This window comes from Psittacula echo (genome assembly GCF_963264785.1).
Source record: "Psittacula echo genome assembly, chromosome: 1".
In the NCBI taxonomy this organism is placed as follows: domain Eukaryota; kingdom Metazoa; phylum Chordata; class Aves; order Psittaciformes; family Psittacidae; genus Psittacula; species Psittacula echo.
The window spans coordinates 25,657,328-25,676,812 of NC_137735.1; the positions used below are offsets into that span (position 1 = coordinate 25,657,328).

General features: G+C 39.9%; 1 protein-coding gene across 3 annotated transcripts in view; it reads left to right on the forward strand.

Moving 5' to 3' along the window:
* Positions 1–14,913, forward strand: part of N4BP2 (NEDD4 binding protein 2) — a 37,560-nt gene extending 22,647 nt beyond the window's left edge. The window contains exons 11-18 of one of the 3 annotated variants that reach the window (XM_080629958.1): positions 132–174; positions 1,361–1,602; positions 3,070–3,188; positions 4,537–4,675; positions 4,798–4,983; positions 7,397–7,565; positions 9,208–9,331; positions 10,132–14,913. In XM_080629958.1, coding sequence (XP_080486084.1) covers positions 132–174; positions 1,361–1,602; positions 3,070–3,188; positions 4,537–4,675; positions 4,798–4,983; positions 7,397–7,565; positions 9,208–9,331; positions 10,132–10,177 — 1,068 coding nt within the window. In that variant the 3' untranslated portion in view covers positions 10,178–14,913. Of the gene's footprint in view, positions 1–131; positions 175–1,360; positions 1,603–3,069; positions 3,189–4,536; positions 4,676–4,797; positions 4,984–7,396; positions 7,566–9,025; positions 9,144–9,207; positions 9,332–10,131 lie in introns of those variants that run through there. The other 2 variants (XM_080629959.1, XM_080629960.1) reach the window with 2 other exon arrangements.
* Positions 14,914–19,485: the final 4,572 nt, after the last annotated feature.

Genomic DNA, 19,485 nt, shown 5'->3' on the forward strand with positions numbered 1-19,485 from the left:
GCCAATCTTTGAGAAATACTGTGAGACGTTCTTTCGAAGCTGGCTTACCTAAGTAAGCTAACACTTGCAAAGTTTCACTGCAAAATTTATAGCTTACTTACAACATTCATGGTTTTACTGTTTTTATTTAGAAGCGTCGGAGGAGAGATGAATCATGTAAGTTGTCTGCAGAAGGTAAGTTATGTATTTTTCTTACTTGTAAAGATACTTAATGCTCATTATAAAAGTATTTAATTCTTTGAAACTTCAGTAAGTTTGCAAATATTTTGTCTGTTGCAAAAATGATGGGTTCATTTATTAATCTAAACTTTTATTTATTGCTCTGAGTTCCATTTACCATTCCCTTACAGAGGAGTGTGGGGAAAAGGAAGTTAATTGTAAGCAGAATCACTAGACCTAGGTAGCTGCAAGCAAAAAGCCTATCATTTTGTATACTTCAGTGAACTTACAAAGAAGCTCTGCTGGGATCACATAGCTGTTAAATCTGACTTCTGTAATCTCTATAGCAAGGAAAGGTGCAGCCAGAGAATTACTAGCAGAGTGAGATTTCTGTAGGTGAGGGAAGGAAGGTCAGGACTACAACATCATTCACATGTTGTTGGCTTTGTCAGAGGAATTTACTGTAGCATGAAGATGTATGCCTTGTTCAAAAAGTGTTGAGATCTCTGGCAATCCTGTTTTCATTCAGCTCCCAGAAGAAATGTCCCCTACAGTAGATCCCACTACTTTTGCGTGGGACCTGGGTAGAGACTTGGATTGCGTCCTGGGTTCAGCTGCAGCAGTCATTTTTCTCCTCCTTAGTAGCTGGTGCAGTGCCAGCAAGCCCAATCAGATAAAGAAGGAGAAAAATGACTGCTACAGCTGAACCCAGGACAGACTGCAGTGTGGGTTCAAACTCTCTGCTGTTTGGAATGACCGAACAGTGCTGTTTGCATTAACTTCTAGAAGTGTAAATTGACAGATTGTTAAGCATCTGTCCTTAAGTTGTTGAGGAAAGGTAGTTAAACATGTAAAGACATGAGTCAATAATTCACCTATAAAAGCAATCAAACCTCCTCACTTTAGTGGGTGTGCAAGGTAGTTAACAGCTGTAAGATACATCTTGGCACTTGAAAATTTGGTGAGGGAGTCTGATGGTTTTGCTTTTGTTTCACAAAATAGATTAAGATGATCAGACAGTCTTCGGAAAATAGAATAAGGAAGGTGAAAACAATGTGTTGCTTTCTGTTTTAGCATTAATAATAACGTTTTAACAAAAACCCCAAAGCCTCTAGGTTGAAAAACTTAATTATTTTGGCTTTGTGTGTATAAATAAGCGAATAACTGCTTTATTTGTCTCCTCATTTTTATTCCTGTGAAGGTCCTACTGTGATTCAGCAGACAGATACAGATGACTCAGAAATGCTGTTATCTCAGACTGCAGACAGTAAAATACAGACGAAAAAAATGGGATGGGTATCCAGCTCATCTAACATACAGACTAAAAACCCAGCAACATCAGATGTTTTCCCTTTTATGGATCACTGGAATGCTCAGACTCAGAAAGTTTCTCTCAGACAAATAATTTCCGAAGAAATAGCTATGCAGGAGAAACAGGACCTGGTATGGATAGCACCATTTTTAATGCAGTTTAAGTTCGTTACTGTTAATGAACCAGAGTATGTCTTATCTGGTGACTCATCTTTGTGCTGCTGATTTCAGCCTAAATGCCTGAGACAAATGCATGCCAATTGGGATTGTTGATTATGGTGAAACAGGAGTTTGCTTGTGGTAGATGTTTTCCTTTTAAAAATTCTCATTTTAAAATGTAACATTTTGGTTGTCTCACAAACAGATCACGGCGCATTTCACTCTCCAGGTTAGCATTTGGGTTTGGTTGAATTGTTTTTCTGATTGTTCACCTAAAACCAAAGATCAGTGTGAATTCCCACACTTATTGGTAAAGCAATATCAAAACCAGTTCTTAATTGTTCTTAATTAGCTCTCTGCCTTGTTTGCTTAGAAGTGGACTGGATTGATTTTAATATTTTTTATAAGGAGAACCCACAACATTCCTTACAGATGAGACATTAAAAGAAGTGCCTGAGGTTAACCTCGAATAGGTTTCTGCACCAGCTTGTCAGGAGAAAGTAATTTTTTAAAAGATTTTGGGTAATTCTGTATCTTCTACACAGTTCCCAAACCCTGGCTGGTTGGCCTGTGTGTGATATGCCCTCTACTGCCAGCAGTTGCCTGGAACAGGCATTCTGGTTTGTTACTGTCTGATAAGTAGCTGTCCTTAAAAAGAGGAGCTTTGTTTCTACTGGTATAGGAAGTTGAATGGATTAGCCTGTCCTTTGAAAGAATGGCTTGCGGATTCTTTCTTTGAACTGCTTACTGATAATAACAACTGTGAGTTACTGATAATAACAACTGTGATGCTCACAGCTTTATTTACAGTTTGGATTCATGGAGCTTGGCTTTGTTCTGTTTGTCGTGGTTTTTTTTTTTTAATCTGAGTGCTGGAATGATCAGTCTGATTTATTCTGGGCTGTAATTATGGTTTTCTTCTCAGCATGACTTCACAATATGAGCATTTATTACAATACAGCCTCAGATACACCAACAAATTTGTTTACGCTGTTTAATAATAAGATGTTGTTTCAACCTCAGGCGCTCAGTATAGCGTAGAGAAGTGGACTTTGTGCAAGCTTAGCATTGGACTAAATAGACTAGCAGGGAATGCATTCCAAAATTTAAATTCCTCCTAAAAAATCCTCATTTTGCTTTGTCCATTATGAGGGAGCTCCAGCTGCGTTACTTCAAATGACTGCAGAGTACTGTACAATATAACACAATGTAATACAACATACAGTACAGTATAATACAACTCACCTGTCCCTACTTTATTCTCATCAAGTCAGTGTGGCAGCTGATAATGGCATGTTGTCTTTGCTGTGGGTGCATAACTACTGAGTAGGTACTTTTTGAAATCTTAGCAAATAACAGTGACATTAGATTGGCTCCTCTATTACTGTATTTTGTTCTAATCAAGAGCTTTTATTATTTTTTTCTTTGTCTTCTGGGTAGAATCGTGTTCCTTGTATGGCTAGAAAAGACTGTGCCGCTAAACTAAAGGAGAAGCAACTTTTTGAGATGTTTCCAACTATTAGTCAAGATTTCTTAATGGATATCTTCAAGGACAATAAGTAAGAAATCTTTTAAGTTCTTTGTAAAAATGATATTTGGTAACGCTCTGTATTGCACAGTTACTGTTTTAAATATTAGGAGTTAAGATATTGCTAAAAAATGGCTTTTTCCAAACTAGAAGACTTTTGTAGATCTACATAAAAGCAAAACTAGCTTATGTTTAAAGCAAAAAGCACATAAAAAACTCTATGTCTAGGCTTGTTTCTTTTATGGGAGATTAAACAGTTTCTTTCCTTGGGAGACGAATGTCTCTGAGTGTTGACCTCTGACTGAATGTCAGTGGAACTGCATATTTGCTGTGGAGCTGAGGTTTAAATCAAGTGGGAGGAATTAGTGGAGGTGGTAATAGTGGGTTTGCAGGAAATGGCATCTGCCCAGAGGGAAAAACCACCATTACCTGATGTTAGCTGTAGGTACTCTTCTGGTTACTACAGCAGCTCTGAAGAAATGAGCCATTTCTCAGTCTCTTTCTGATGACTTTCTCTCTTCTGCATTATATTTCTGGGGTATGTGGGTACCTTCTTAAATCCAAGTTCGTGAGAACTGAACTTTCTTTCAAGAGAGACTTCTTTTTTCATCCTTGGCCAATTGAGTGTCTCTACATATGGGTTTGCATGCATACTTGTCAGTCTTTCTGCTTGTCCATGTTGTTACCAAAACCTTTCCTCATGAGATGTTTAAAGTATGTCCTTCATACATTTCTGTAGCTCAAACATTTCACCGTATCTTCTTTTTCACATTCTAAATTCTCTTCATAATGTTGACTTTCCAAGAATCTGTCTTTACTTTTGATCAGTCTTCTTGTCTGCTTAATAAACAGCAGGAAGAATAAAGAAAAATGAGAGCTTATTAGAAATGTGATGGCTACTAATGTCCTGTTCTCATTTCATTAATAACAAAGCTCAACTGGAAATACAAGGATTTCCCTGCTTTAATGGTTTCAGAAAACTGAGCTAGTTTTAAACTACTTTGTACATACTGTCCCTAACCACAGAAGATTTAAGATGAAGTAACTTACCCAGGCCAAAAAGCAGTGTTTTCTTCTAAACTAATGTCTGTTTGATTAAGGTAGGGTGCAATTTACTTTAGTATTTAATTGTTCTTTTGATATTCAAGCGCCCCATAATTACATTTCAGTCAACCAAGGCTGCATGTGTGTTAGTGCCAGTAATACAGTCCAGTGAGCCTTCAAGCCTTTTTGTAGTAAGGTGGAAAATTCCATTCCAGTACTTTATTTCCATTTTAATCTATTTCTGTAACAATACCAAGTTTTGTAATATGTATTTTAGTAAATATAGCAGTTATTAATAGATTTGTAAAGTCACAGATTTTACTTATCCTTCACAGCTACTCTTTAGAACAAACCGAACAGTTTCTGAACTGTGTTCTGGAGGCAGATCCTGTAAAAACAGTTATAGCTCAAGAAAGTGTTCAGCAAAGTGAAATGGTTTCATCCTGCAGTGGTGCAAAGAACTGGGAGAAGAAGGTATTTTTGTTTGCTTGGTTGTTGTTGTTTTTTTAAAATAGTAGTTACAAACATACCCAAATCTATGTTAATCAAAACACCCTACAGTGAATACTTAGCTTCGACATTGTGAATTCCTACAGGCGAAAAAAAGTAAGGAAGAGGATGAACCTTTGAGTGAAATACTTCAAAAAATTGAGTATCCACAATACGATGATTTAAGAGCAGAAGCTTTTTGTCACCAGCAAAAGAGACAGGAATGTTTGAAAAAGGCTGGGGAGGCCCATTGCATGGGTATGAAGTCTGTGGCAGCATTTTATGCTCATCAGGTAAATGTAAACATTGTGCTTTTTGCCTGAATTTATAGAGGTACTTAAATACTGAATTGGAAGTTATAAGAAAAGCATTGTGCCTATTAGAGTTGATAAATTTGCTCAATTACTGTTTCCTATATAAGTGTTGTATTGAGAATCGCCATACAAGTAAACTCTCACTAGTAATGATACTGATACAGGAAGCTGATGTAAGCAAATTCAGTGCAAGATCTTGTGAAAGATGGTATTTAATGCTCAGTCAAACGTACTTGTTTGCTTATAGATCGCATTCTCACATCCAAATACTTGCAAGCACCAAGATTTTGTCCATGTGGTCTGGCCAGGTTCACTCATGTGTGACATGGACTGCAACAAAAAGCAGTTTTCAAATCCTTCATATGTCCCTTGGGTTCCTCTTTATTGGTGATGAACTGTTTTTAGAAGTCTTCTGTACTTTTTAGGAGTATCAAAAGGACAGATATTAAAAATAAGGCAGGTATTAAGGTGTGATCTTTTGCCTCAGAATCTTGCTTACTTCATCCTCTGTAGATCCTGGGCAAGATTGGGCCTGCTGTCTTTGCTTCTACATTCTATCTTTACGGCTACAGTCTGTCTTGGGTTGGGATAAACAAGGTGTGGCATGCCATGGATTTTGCATCCATCTAGTTTTAGAAAGTAGATCTGCTGCTGATCAGTCTTATGTGCTCTGGCCTTGGAGCACAGGCTCTCTGGTATTGATTCAAGCAGATTTCTTGGTATATATCACTTTGATTACCATTGGTCGTTGTTGTTGATCACATTCTTGATTATAAGTATGAACTGTTCTTGTAAATCATAGAATCATGGCATACCAGATTGGAGGGGACCTCAAGGATCATCTGGTCCTACCTTTCTAGACAAAGCATGACCTAGACTAGATGTTCAGGCACCCTGTTGAACCAAATCTTTAAAGTATCCAACATTGGGGAATCTCCGCTTTTAAACACTGACAGGCTTGGGACATCAAAATGTTCCGTACATTGGTTTCTTGGTGTCTTCACATGAGACCATTGATTTACACCACTCTTAAAAAAAATCTGTTACAAATATCTTTTCTCTGATGTAATAGCATATAAGAAATTGTTAAGAATTCATTTTATAGAAGAATTTAATTTTAACTATGAGTTGCATTATGATAGAACAGAAATGGAATAATGAATCACTTGAATTTGCTTATTATCCTAAAAAAGCTTTCATACAATTGATATAACATCACTCTAAATGTTTAGATTGTTACTATGTATGTAGGAAATACCGATTATTGGTCTTTATAAAGAACACTTTATGTTCTTGGTTCATAAATTCTTGAAGTTTGGAGATATTTTAAATGAAGGTCTGCATAATTTTAAATAGAAATCTAAGTCCTGTCTTTCTTTTGTTCTTAGGCATAACAAGTACAATGGGGAAATGTATTACATGTTTTCTTTCAGGTAATAAAAAGGCACACTAAGCTACCTTTATTAATGAATAATACTTGATGCTTGGTGGTGTTAGCCTGTCTTGGGAATCCTCTGCAAGTAAGAGTTACGGGGCTGATGTCTGTAATGTAGTACATGTCAGATGATCCATTTTGAGAACAGGCTGTCACTTCCATTCTCTTGAGCCCTTTTCAGTCCAATACCTGGAGTCAAGTCTTCCATTCCTTTTCAGATCATGCTTACAGATCTTTGAAGACATAATTTGGTGCTTCAGTCTCTCAGATATTACCACTGTAAGGTTCAGAGGAAATAGTTGTTACTTCTTCACTGTGTAATGTGAATAGCCCTGTACTACTCCTTGCCACTAATTCCAACAGGGACTGTATTGACCTTGTCAGTCATAAAGATTTGTCAAAAATGTAACGATAGATAATAAGCAACTCTTTAAAAAGAAAGAAAGAAACCTCAGAGTGTTTGCCCTTGGTTGGTTTGATTTTTTTAGGGAATGCTTTGAGAAGAATTAACCTCAACTACAACACTCAGCAGGTTTGTCCTGAGCTGTTGAACATTTTCTTTGATATTGCTTCATTAAATTTTTAGCAAAATGTTCACAGAAAGAAAAATTCTGTGGTTAGGATAATAAATCTGAAAATCAGTATGGAATGTAACTTTTTAGCTTATGTAAAGACCTTGTGGTTTTGTGCCTTTTCTGGCTTTTTTGTTTTCATCCTTGTAAGGCTTTTGTTGTGCCAGCTTTGACTAGTTTCTTAAGGAAGAACAGATTTCATGAAATCTCCTTGTGATTAGGTCTCACTAAGCCTCTTCTACAAGTTCTGTTGGGATTATAAATTTTACTGCTTCAAACTGTGAGCTAAAAGCACCCTGCCAGTACTATCATACTGAAACGAACCAGCAGTGTGGAGCTTAGATTATGTCTCGGCATGTAATAGTTGCTGTGCTTATGAATAAAGGGTCGCCTTCATGAGCAGAAGATGAAAGAAGCCAACCATGCAGCTGCTGTGCAAATCTTTGAGAAAGTAAACAGTTCCTTGCTGCCTATGAATGTGTTGGATCTGCATGGTCTCCATGTGGATGAAGCAGTGAATCAGTTGTCCAGAGTGCTGCAGGAAAAAAGTGAAGGTAGGATTAAGCTAATATTTCTTGCCCTCTCAAAGTTATTCTCCTAATTTTCTGCTAAGAACTTACGATATACGGCATGGAATTGTTGGTTGTTTGGTTTTGGTTGGTTTTTTTTTTGACATGGCAATGATGCATTTTCCTCTCTGTCTAGCTTTGCACCATTTTCCCCAGCTTCACATTGCTTTATCAGAACTATGTTGCTTTTTTAATCTTTAAAGAAAAATCTCATCATGTTGGAATTCTAACCACAATGATTACATTCTCTTCAGCTTTTTCATGAAAGCGTCTGATTTGAGCTATTTGTCAGTAACTTCCCTATCAGTTTGCCAGCAGGATCTCTTGAGATCAGAATACTGCTGCTCCCATAAATGCCATTTTGTGCAGTTTTGCTTGAGGGCTTGCCTTTTCTCCCGGTGGAGTATTCAAGTACTTCATGAGTGTTCTTGCTGTAGAGAGAGATGTTTTCTGCATTATTACTTTACCCTATAAATTTAAGCACACTGGGAATGCTTTTATAAGTAGTATTTCTTACGCAAGGTACCACTGCACAAACCTAATTTTTTGGAAACAGCTACTCCACACAACAGGAACAAAAGTGTTCAGTAGGGCCTTGGATAATCCTTTTCTTTCAGTATACATCAGAGACTTAAATTGCATTAACTTGTGCTATTCCTAAAATGACGTTTGTATACTTTAAGCTGTAACCTAATGCTTTTTAGAGCTAAATTTCTTGAGCTGCACTTACATCAGGAGTCCTGAAATAATGGTCGGGGCTCTCTCTTCAGACAACTGAACTTAAGTCACTTCAACTTAAAAAAAGTTCAGTGTGAATACATGGGAAAGGGGTCAATGCCAGGCTGGCAGAATTAACAGTAAACTAATGTAAAACCCAAACGATGTTGAGAGAGAGCATTTGGGGAAAGACGTCATATGAACTGGTAATCTTGAGCTGTCAAATCTTGGCTTGTTGTGAGAACCCAGTTTAATTTCTGTTTTTCCTCTTTTTCGAAGTGTTGATCTAGACTGCTGTGATCTCTGAGAAAGGAGCAGTTTCTTTTCTTATCAGGGCTAGATGCCCTAGTAAATCTCATGTGATATGTTGATATATTGGTCCACGTGTCACAGCATAGCAGAAGTTAGTCCAAATAAGTGTGACTTAAATGGGTAGATTTATATTTTCGTCCTCCTTCCTTTATCCAACAAAATGTTACTTCTTTACTCACGTTATTTTTAGATAAAACATGGAACAATAGGGAGAAGTGTCACTTAAAAAGTAACTAAGTTACACCCACCTCTTTTAATTTTGCAATTTTTAGTTTAGATCACAGGATATAAATTCCAAGTGAGGATCAGATGATAGAAAGAGTAAAGCTGCTATGAAATTAGAAGGATTTTGTGATGATCACAACATGTATATTGCAAGCAACCTAGACTTAAAAAGCTTGACTGTGCTTTTTCAGTGTATCTTTTTCAGAAGAGGGAGAAAATGGCTATGTTTATGTAAAAGAGACACAGCCAGCATGGGAAAACAAGGTTCTAAATCACCAGTGAGAGTTTTCAGAAGAATGGATGGAAATGTCGTACTGAATGCCAAGTCTTTGCTCAGGGAAAATCTTAACCGTTAAAATCCCTGCTGTAACAGAGTACCAGCAGACCGGTGGTAAACCGTATCTCTGTGTTATCACGGGAAGAGGAAGCCATAGTCAGGGAGGAGTTGCTCGCATCAGACCAGCAGCTATGAGATACCTCACAAGCCACAACTTCAGGTGAGTTTAGATTTGTGTTACTGATACATTCTTTTTCTTAACCCACATTTAACTAACTGAAAATTGAAGTTAATTTTAGAGTACTGATAAACTGCTAAACAGATAAGGGCATGTCTGCTGTTTCAGATTAAAGTAGGTCTGCTGTTCATTAATCCAATCCAAATGTGTGACATAATGCCATCTTATACACAGCACCTATGAAATGTTAGATCCTTTCCTCTGAGATAGATGAAAACACTGTGAATTAAATTTATCTAACATCGTTTAATTACATGTTTCCATTCAATTGTTAATCCTGGTTTTTATTGGTCTCCTGTACCTGCTTTAGTGCTTAGCTTCTTATACGGGACAGCAGTTTAACAAGTCCGGGTTGGCATCAGTGTGTTTGCTGCTTTTTCTGTATAGGAATACGTGAAGGTGACTGTAATGGTGGGACTCAGGAACAGCAAAGACTTCCCTTTTGATTTCCTTCTTACTTTCTACAGAAGACAAGCGAGAAAATCTGTTTTGAAAGAGGGAGTCTAAGGGGAGCAGGAAAAGAGGAGCAGAATTAATGTAATCAAGAATATTGGCCAGCATATTTTTTTCCTTAAATCTTCGTCTTAGTTCCTGCTATTCCCAGCTTTTCACCTCTCCAGATCCTGTAAAATCCAGAGGACATAATGCTGATTTCCTGACTCTCACCTGCATGCATACTTGACCGAGAGAACCTTACCACTTCCCATATGTTTGATGAGGGCTGAAGGAGGTGGCATTGCACATAGCTTTCATGTTGAAGCTTCATCTTTTCTTGTTTACAGGTTCACTGAAATAAAACCAGGCTGCCTGAAAGTCATGCTGAATTGAAGGGTTGTCGAGAAGAGGAATACAGAAGCTGAGGTGTCAGATCACAGCTAAAAACTTTTTGAACAACCGCAATAGTATTTTGTAATCTGTTTTAAAGGATGATATTTTATTAGAAATGGTCTCAATTTACAGCAAGTGTTTTTGTCAGCGTGTTTCCAAGAAAATTTTTGTGTGGAATGAATGCTTTTTTGAACCTGCAAAAAGAAGACACTCACAGGATTTGAAGCTTCAGAAACGCAGATTAAGAATTCTGCTGATGTTTTAAAGGGAAGTTAAGGTACAATTTTTAAATAGAACTGTCTTCTCAGTATACCCAGGCTATGTCTGACCCTCACACATTTTAACTGCTGTAGATTCTATGCTCTTACAACATAGTACTTTGTATGAAGTTATTTTGTGATTCAGAACTTTGTGCTAAACCCTTGAGAAGAGCACAGGGGAGGTGGGAACTGGGCAACTACTGATATTTCAGATCCAGCTGACTGCTAAATATTTCCAGGTTTATTCAAAAATCTCATGACTTTTTAGTGATAGGTTGACCAGATCTATTGTCCTTTTTCTGTTTTAAACTTCTCCAGATACTAATGGATGTTGCATATGAAGAACTGTGCATTAAGTCCAGCTGGGAGTTGGTAATTTTGCAGACTTACTGTGATCTGTTAAAGGGAAGAATACAACACCGTAGTTCAATCTTTACTTACACATAGCTAATACTGTAATTTTACAGTATTTATGCAGGAAATGCCCTTAACTTCTTTCAACATCTACTGGACTAAAAGCGTTTCTTCCTTTATGGCTTTTTAAATGGAGCAAATTGAGTACTGTTTCACTTTACAGGTATCTAATAGTGATGTGTCTTCATTCTGTGTGTATTTAATTTGGTGATTTCCTTGTAGAAAATATGATTGTCAGTGAGACATTTTAAATGTATTTTTAACATCAAAGTGAATGCCAATACTACAGTAGTAATTGCCTAACCGGAAAGTCTGGGAATACAAAATTTATTCCATTGGTGGTGATGTTGCATCAGCATCTAGAAATACCTGTGTAAAAAAAGCAAAACGACGACAAAAACCCCCAAATGCTCCCCCCCCCCCATTTAAATATAAACGTCAGTATTGTGGCAAGTGTTTCCAGTAAGCAATCAAAAACTTTTAAAGTAGAAATATCTTCTAGCATGCATTACTATTTTTATTTACGTCTTTGCCTCTTGAAAGGCATACAAATTTTTGTTTTAAGGCTTTTCAGAAACAGGTATGGGTTGTGGATTAGGAGCAATATTAATAGGTTAAGGTTTAAGGGGAGGGTTTATTCATTTTAAACCACTTTTGCAGTAACATTTACCCAGGAACTACATGCATACAGAATTTGTGTATGAATCCATATGTGTGCAAGTTCTGCCATTTGTGTGCTTGAGGAGTAATAAGCAAGGAACTTCTGTGAAAAAAGCTGTGCACAGAAATAGGTTTCACTTGAAAATGTGTCTGTGTAAGTTGCTGACAAACTGAAAGATACGATGTTTCCTAAATATCCGTATTTACTGTAATATACACACAGTGAATGCAATGTTAAAAATGAGTTTGTCATGCTTCAACAGATACAATAATCTTTTCATGGTGACTTCAAGTGGAAGAATTGCTTGAATAATATTTAATCAAAGGGACTTTTACCGGAATAATAGTCATAATAATTTTTGAGGTACTTAGTTCATCTGAATCATGTCATTTCTCTTTTTTCTTTCTCTCTGGGCTGCTCATGTAAGTGGTAGGTAAAATACAAAAAAGTCTGTGCTCCACAAACAGCATTAGCAGAGCCGTTTCTCCCACTGCACGAACTCCTGTTCAGTGAAGTCCGTGCTCCGCCCTCTGTGACAGTGCCTAAATGGACTGAGATGTCACTTAGGCACTTGGACTTGAGACAGCAGTTCAGACTATAAGCAAGTCCAGGGGTGCAGATGCTAGAATTGCCTCAGTGAACTTAGGATCTTTCTTTTGGACCAAGGAACTTCCTTCTGCTCCTGAACAGATTTTCCTTGGTGCTACTGTTTAGACCGAATGGAGATTCAGCTTTCTGGGGCAAGTCTTTAAAGTGGAGTCCCTGTTTGGCTCGGGTGGCTGAGTTGTCTAGCCAGTGTATGCTCAGAAGTGGTGTGTGTTGAGCTGCTGGATGCCCAAGCCCTACAGTGATGTGGTTGTAAACAGGGAAGTGGCAACACTTCCGTCTGGTTTGAGAGCGGGTCTGGTTCACTCAGCATATTCACACCTTTCCTGACATGGGCAAAGACAGCTTAGATCGCAGTTCAAAATACAAGCAGAAAGAGTTGTTGTCTTGCCCATCTGTTCATAATCTAGTTGTTGACAAGTTTACCCTGGAGATGAGAAACACAGCTTTTTACCTGCTCCTGGTTTAGCAAAGGGATGGTGATTGAGTTTGACTCTCACTTCCCCAGAAAAATGCATAACCAATGGGCTCAGGAGTATTCTTGAAGTCACGACTTCCTGAGCCTCTTCCAAAGTCATTACTGCAAGATAAAAATCAAGGGGACAAAAGAGATTAAAGACTAAAAATTGTATAAACTTGTAGTCTGGAAGAGAATTAGAACTCTGCAGAAAAGGAGGTTCCGTGTGCTTCCATATTATTTTTTCATCTCGTAGACCTATTTGGATAAATGCATTAAAATGTTCAGGGCAAAACCTGAACACAGGGCAAAACCTACACCCATTACTAGGAGAGTTTTTCTCCAGTCTGTCAAAGTAGCAGAGGAGTACGTAGTTTAAGAGCAATTTGGAGTGCTTCTTGCTCTCCTTCTCTCCATTGTCCTTTTGGATACAGGTTGAGGTTCACTAAGGTACTCTGAATACCCTGTGTGATTATGGATTGATTATTCACCTGTTAAAAGTTGTGGGATCACAGGCTGAACTTTAATGGAAGATGATGGTTTAAATTCATTAACATGGGCACTGACTGAAGTGATCAACTTTATTGAAGTTAGTGACACAGCCTTTTATCAGCTTCGGCAACTCAGGGTGAGTCATTGCAGTTCCAGCTCGGAAGAAATATAATGAGCTCAGCCTTTTTCTTCCATATGATCTTGAGAATGTGCTTAGAAGCTGTGCTGAGCTGGATACACAATGGAGCAGAAGATCAGTGCACATAGAGAAAGAAAGTAAGACTTCTATTAGTAAGGATCTCCATGCCTTCAGCTATTTGCCAAACTGTCCAGAAAAAAAACCCACTGGACTTCTTGTATTTCTTTGACTGTTTTATAATGTACAGTGGATGAATTATATCAAATATAATTGTCTCAAAATGGTATTTCAAAGCAGGTTACATTTTAGAACTTTCAGCCTTTCTGATGTCTTTTGCAATTACATTAGTGAGAATCCTGAGGTATTGTGTAAATTCTGTATGATCTTATACTTTTAATTAAAATAGCACTTAACAGTATTGCCACCAGCACTCTGAAATAACGTGCGACTGTTAAAATACCTATTTTGTGTACCACTTTTTATCCTATTCTTCAACAGCATGTGGTCATGATGACTGGTAGCTTTTAATACATGACTTTTGGGTTCTTTTTTGTGAAACATTTTAACCTTTATCCCAATTTTTAATTTAGGAAACTTATCTTTTTGTGTATATATATGTATATATACACACAAAAATTAATATTGTGCTAGCATTGATGAATCATCTTACAGGGAATTAAAAAACAAAGACCCTGAGGTGCAATGAAGAAAGTTGTTTTCCTGAGTAATGTGTTTAAAAATATGTCAATTGTGAAACTAGTGGGGCAAAAGTGATTTTAAAAAAAAAATATTTCAAGATACCTTGACAATACTTTAATGACTTTTGCTTTTAAAGGTATGTGGTACAATTGTATTTAAACTTCATGTTTTTGTAGGCCTGTTGAAGCACACCTCAGGCAAAGTTTAACTGGCATTTTTCTGTGGCTGTTGGAAACCATTGTGACCTGGGAATTCCCATTTAAACAATGTCCAGATGCTCTAGTCAAAACTTAGAACATCGCTAGAACTAGAACATCTGGAACATTACTGTTGTGGGTATGTGGAATGTCAGTGAAGATCTTGTAGGCTTAGCAGAACATGTACTCTTAAGGTTTTACTTGAGGAGGTGAAAAGTAACCACATTGTTACTTAATCTTGCCACAAAATGTGGTGGGTAGACAAGAAAATAATTTAGTTGCTGATAATGGCAAAGAGGGATCATCATAAATGTAATATGAGAAATTATACATAGACTGTATGTTCCTGATGCTTATGTCTTCAAATGCAATTCACATTTCCAGAACAATATTGTGCTATTTGTGAAGCCAAGGAAAGGATGGAGTATCAGCACTGTAACAAAGAAGAGTTGGTTGACTTACCACAATTCCCAAGTACCATATTCTCTTAGAAAAGCTCACACAAAGCCCAATGTTCTTGCTATTTCAGCTAAATAAACTCTGCAGAGGATTAAATGACTATATGCGAATATGCATGTGAAAAGACCTAGTATTGCAGTTACCAGTTGTAAAAGCTCTTAGGACCAGAACCTTGGAAAGATACAGATGTCTATTTTTAAATTAAAATTTAAAAATACTTTTTTTATTTGTATAAAGTTGTAATTTTGCTGTTAACTGTAACTTTCATTTTTTACTGAAATACAGTTTTGTAATTTGCATTTAAAATTTCTAATGTGAAAAGGATTTACAAAATCTAGTTTAATAAAGGATTTTTGCCACAAATATAGCCTTCTGTCTTTCTTTCAGCTTGTGACAAATTTTGTCAAATAGTAGTCTTGGAGTTCTGCATGAAAGCCACTTGCCTTGACTTCAGTTTACCATCTGTGGGGAGATGAAACAACCATCTGCGGGTGTAAAGAGGAACAGATTTGTGGCCTGATTTTAAGTGTTGTGAGTGGGCGCTGAATGCTCACATTACTGAAAATGAGGGTCAAGGTTTCAGATTTTTTTGGCCTGGAGATGCTGAAGAGATGCTGTTCAGGTCTAGCTTATCTTGTGGGAGAGTGAGGGAGTGGTATGTGTCAAGGGGAAGGGGAGGTATGGCCACTGTCAAGAGGAGAGTTTGTGGGAGGGAAGTGTTCTGGATAGACCTCATTTAGCAAGTCAGAGGCAGTGACAGGTCAGCTCCTTAGGAAGCACCATTGCTGTATCGTGGACTCAGAGCTAGTAAGCCTGGCTTTTCCCAAGCCTGCTCTGTACAGATCAAGTGAGCTTTTTGTGTGTCATGTTCCTGGAAATCTGTGGAAAGACATATGAAAGCAAGGTGCTGGCTAGACTCCAGCCTGTTTTATTAGCTGAGGTTGAGGACAACTGGCTTTGACCTGAGTTAACTCCTGCAGTCATTCACAGAATCATAGAATCATAGAATAGTTAGGGTTGGAAAGGACCTTAAGATCATGTAGTTCCAACCCCCTTGCCATGGGCAGGGACACCTCACACTAAACCATCCAACCTGGCCTTGAACACCGCCAAGGATGGAGCATTCACAACCTCCCTGGGCAACCCATTCCAGTGCCTCACCACCCTCACAGTAAAGAATTTCTTCCTTGTATCCAATCTAAACTTCCCCTATTTAAGTTTGAACCCATTACCCCTTGTCCTGTCACTACAGTCCCTGATGAATAGTCCCTCCCCAGCATCCTTGTAGGCCCCCTTCAGATACTGGAAGGCTGCTATGAGGTCTCCACGCAGCCTTTTCTTCTCTAAGCTGAACAGCCCCAACTTTCTCAGCCTGTCTCCATACGGGAGGTGCTCCAGTCCCCTGATCATCCTCGTGGCCCTCCTCTGGACTTGTTCCAACAGTTCCATGTCCTTTTTATGTTGAGGACACCAGAACTGCACACAATACTCCAAGTGAGGTCTCACGAGAGCAGAGTAGAGGGGCAGGATCACCTCCTTTGACCTGCTGGTCACGCTCCTCTTGATGCAGCCCAGGATACGGTTGGCTTTCTGGGCTGTGAGCGCACACTGAAGCCGGCTCATGTTCATTTTCTCATTGACCAACACCCCCAAGTCCTTCTCCTCAGGGCTGCTCTGAATCTCTTCTCTGCCCAACCTGTAGCTGTGCCTGGGATTGCTCCGACCCAGGTGTAGGACCTTGCACTTGGCATGGTTAAACTTCATAAGGTTGACATCAGCCCACCTCACAAGCGTGTCAAGGTCCCTCTGGATGGCATCCCTTCCCTCCGGCGTATCATCCGAACCACACAGCTTGGTGTCATCGGCAAACTTGCTGAGGGCGCGCTCAATCCCACTGTCCATGTCACCGACAAAGATGTTGAACAAGACCGGTCCCAACACCGATCCCTGAGGGACACCACTCGTTGCTGGTCTCCAGCCGGACATTGAGCCATTGACCACAACTCTTTGCGAGCGGCCATCCAGCCAGTTCTTTATCCACCGAGTGGTCCACCCATCAAATTGATGTCTCTCTAATTTCGAGACAAGGATGTCGTGTGGGACTGTGTCGAACGCTTTGCACAAGTCCAGGTAGATGACGTCAACTGCTCTTCCCTTGTCCATCAGTTTCGTAGCCCCATCATAGAAGCCACCAAATTGGTCAGGCAGGATTTCTCCTTAGTGAAGCCATGCTGGCTGTCACCAAGCACCTCCTTGTTTTCCATGTGCCTTAGCATGCCTTCCAGGAGAATCTGCTCCAAGAGTTTGCCAGGCACAGAGGTGAGACTGACTGGTCTGTAACTCCTCGGGTCATCCATTTTCCCCTTCTTGAAAATGGGGGTTATATTTCCCTTTTTCCAGTCATTGGGAACTTCACCTGACTGCCATGATTTTTCAAATATAATGGCCAGTGGCTTAGCAACTTCATTCGCCAGCTCCTTCAGGACCCGCGGATGGATTTCATCAGGTCCCATGGACTTGTGTACGTTCAGGTTTTTAAGATGGTCTCGAACCAGATCCTCTCCTACAGTGGGCCTAAGGTCTTCATTCTCACAGTCCCTGTGTCCGCCTTCCAAGACTTGGGTGGAGCAGTCAGAGCCTTTGCCAGTGAAGACCGAGGCAAAGAAGTCATTAAGAACCTCAGCCTTCTCCAAATCCAGGGTAGCCAGTTCTCCTGATATCTTCCGGAGGGGGCCTACATTGTCTCTAGTCTGTCTTTTATTCGCTACGTACCTATAGAATCCCTTCCTGTTATCCATAACATCCCTAGCCAAGTTTAATTCTAACTGGGCCTTAGCATTCCTATGACTTCACTGCCTTGTAGCCTGAATAGACTGCGGAAAGAACCCAGGCTTCTGTGTTTGCACAGCAAAGCCCTAACTAGTAAGCTGTTCAAGAGAGCAGGAAAACAGATTTGGGGAACACATGAAAGTTTAGCAGATGCTGGCTTAAATCTGAGGTGGCTGATTCTGAGCCATAGCTACTAGACCACAGAATTGGCAAACATCTGGTTGGTTGTGTGCTCCTTGCTTACTTCTTAGGACTCCCTGCTCTGTCAGCGTGGCTCAAGGTCCATCTTGGGGTTCAATCTCTCAAATTGTCATGTTTTAAAATGGAGGTACTGCTACTGGAGTTGCTTTCTTCGTGGAGGCAGGACAGCTGTTCATCGTGGGGACCCAGCTTTACTCCTGTCCTTGCTAACACCATTCATCCTGAGTCACCAGCTTCTGTTACAGTCCATGCCCTTATTTCCCCTCTGTGCTGGGCTAGCTCTGAGCTCCTCTCTGCTTGCAGCTGGGAGCTTGCTCTGGCACTGAGGATTTCTGAGAGCCCTTCTCCCTATTTAAAAGTGGGAAATGGAGTATTTTAGTCTGTCGTTACTTAGCTAAATGATTTGAACTTTAAAGCTGAAAATTGAAGTGTGGTAAAATAAAAATATGGCCTGAGGCAAACAGAAGATTTCAGCCCAGATCATTAAACTATAATTAAACAGTGTGTCCGTTGATGGAACGCATTGTGTAGCTCAGCAATAGGTGGTGCCCTTGCCAATGCCATCGAGTGATGGTGTCAGCAGCTTTTAGTGTGGCAGTATCACAGCTGTTGTTTCTGTGTATGACATGTACTGAAGGATGTTATTACACATCACGTGCTGTTCGTTTCTTCCTCGGAGGGAGAATACTGTATTCGGAGTATTGTTCCGGTGACTTCTTTTTTGTTCTTTACAGATGGGTGTGGTGGAGTTTGTTTTCAAAATCTACTTACTTCTCTGTGCTAAAGATGGGGAAGACAAGTTCATTTTTGCACTCAGATATGAAGATGATAACATTGGGGTTTCTCCTTTAGCTAAACTGGTTTGTTTTTTGCAGTTTAGTTGTCTGGATGCATGGTTGAATCAGTCTGTTTGGAGACTGACACAGAGATGTGCTGTTTGGTGAAGTCCTGTCCCACTGTCGGTGTTGGTGGTGGCACAGCGTCTTCTTGAAAACCCTCGTGGAGAAGAACCGTCTTGATGTTGCTTGGCTTTGTGCATCACGGGACCTGACTGAGCTAGCAATGGCTTCACAGTAGTTGCCGTCACTCATTCTGCAGGATAGGTCAGGAGATAAAGTTCCCTTCTTCCAATAGCCTGAGAGGCTTCTACATGGATTTGGGACTGAGGATTACCTCAAAGAGCTATTCCCATAAACAGGGCCCATGTTTGTCCTGAATGACAGTTAGGAGCTTTGCAGGATCCACAAATCTTTACTACCCCTGGGCCAATCTACCTGGTGTCCCTGAGTGCTGGAGAGCTGAATGAGGTCTGCAGCCTTTCTCTCTCAGTGAAACACACATCAGGAAGATGGTGAGGAAACCAATGGGGCACAGAGGTACTCTGTAAGCTGTAAGAATCTTAGAGGGAAGCTCTATGGAAGCATGTGGATGGGCCACATCTGAGGGGCACAATGCCAGGCACAGGCACAGGTGCAGGCACAGGCCCTGAACGAGCTGTGGGGACAGCTGGCTAATGGATCCAGATCAGTACCAAGGAAGTACTGTGATGAAGAAAGGCCTATTACACCATGAGGGGCTTTATGCTGGAGGGTGGGTGCTGTCATGGAGTAGTGGCATGTCAGTGAATGGAGAGGATGGCAAACACCAGAAAGGATCTGCAAAAGCTGGTAGGTGAAGGTGTGGTGTGGCGGGTGGGCAGTGCAGAGGTATCTGGGAGACCCTGAGGCACTGCAGGACCATGTTGTAAGGTACCACACACAGATGGGGCACTACTGCTGGGGCAGCCTATTCCATCAGCTCCAGCAGAGCTGGTACATCTAAACCAGCATCTCCAAGCTGACTGTCACTGGGATGTGCCATTCAGAGGTCTTGCTCTGGTAGGTCTCAACATCCT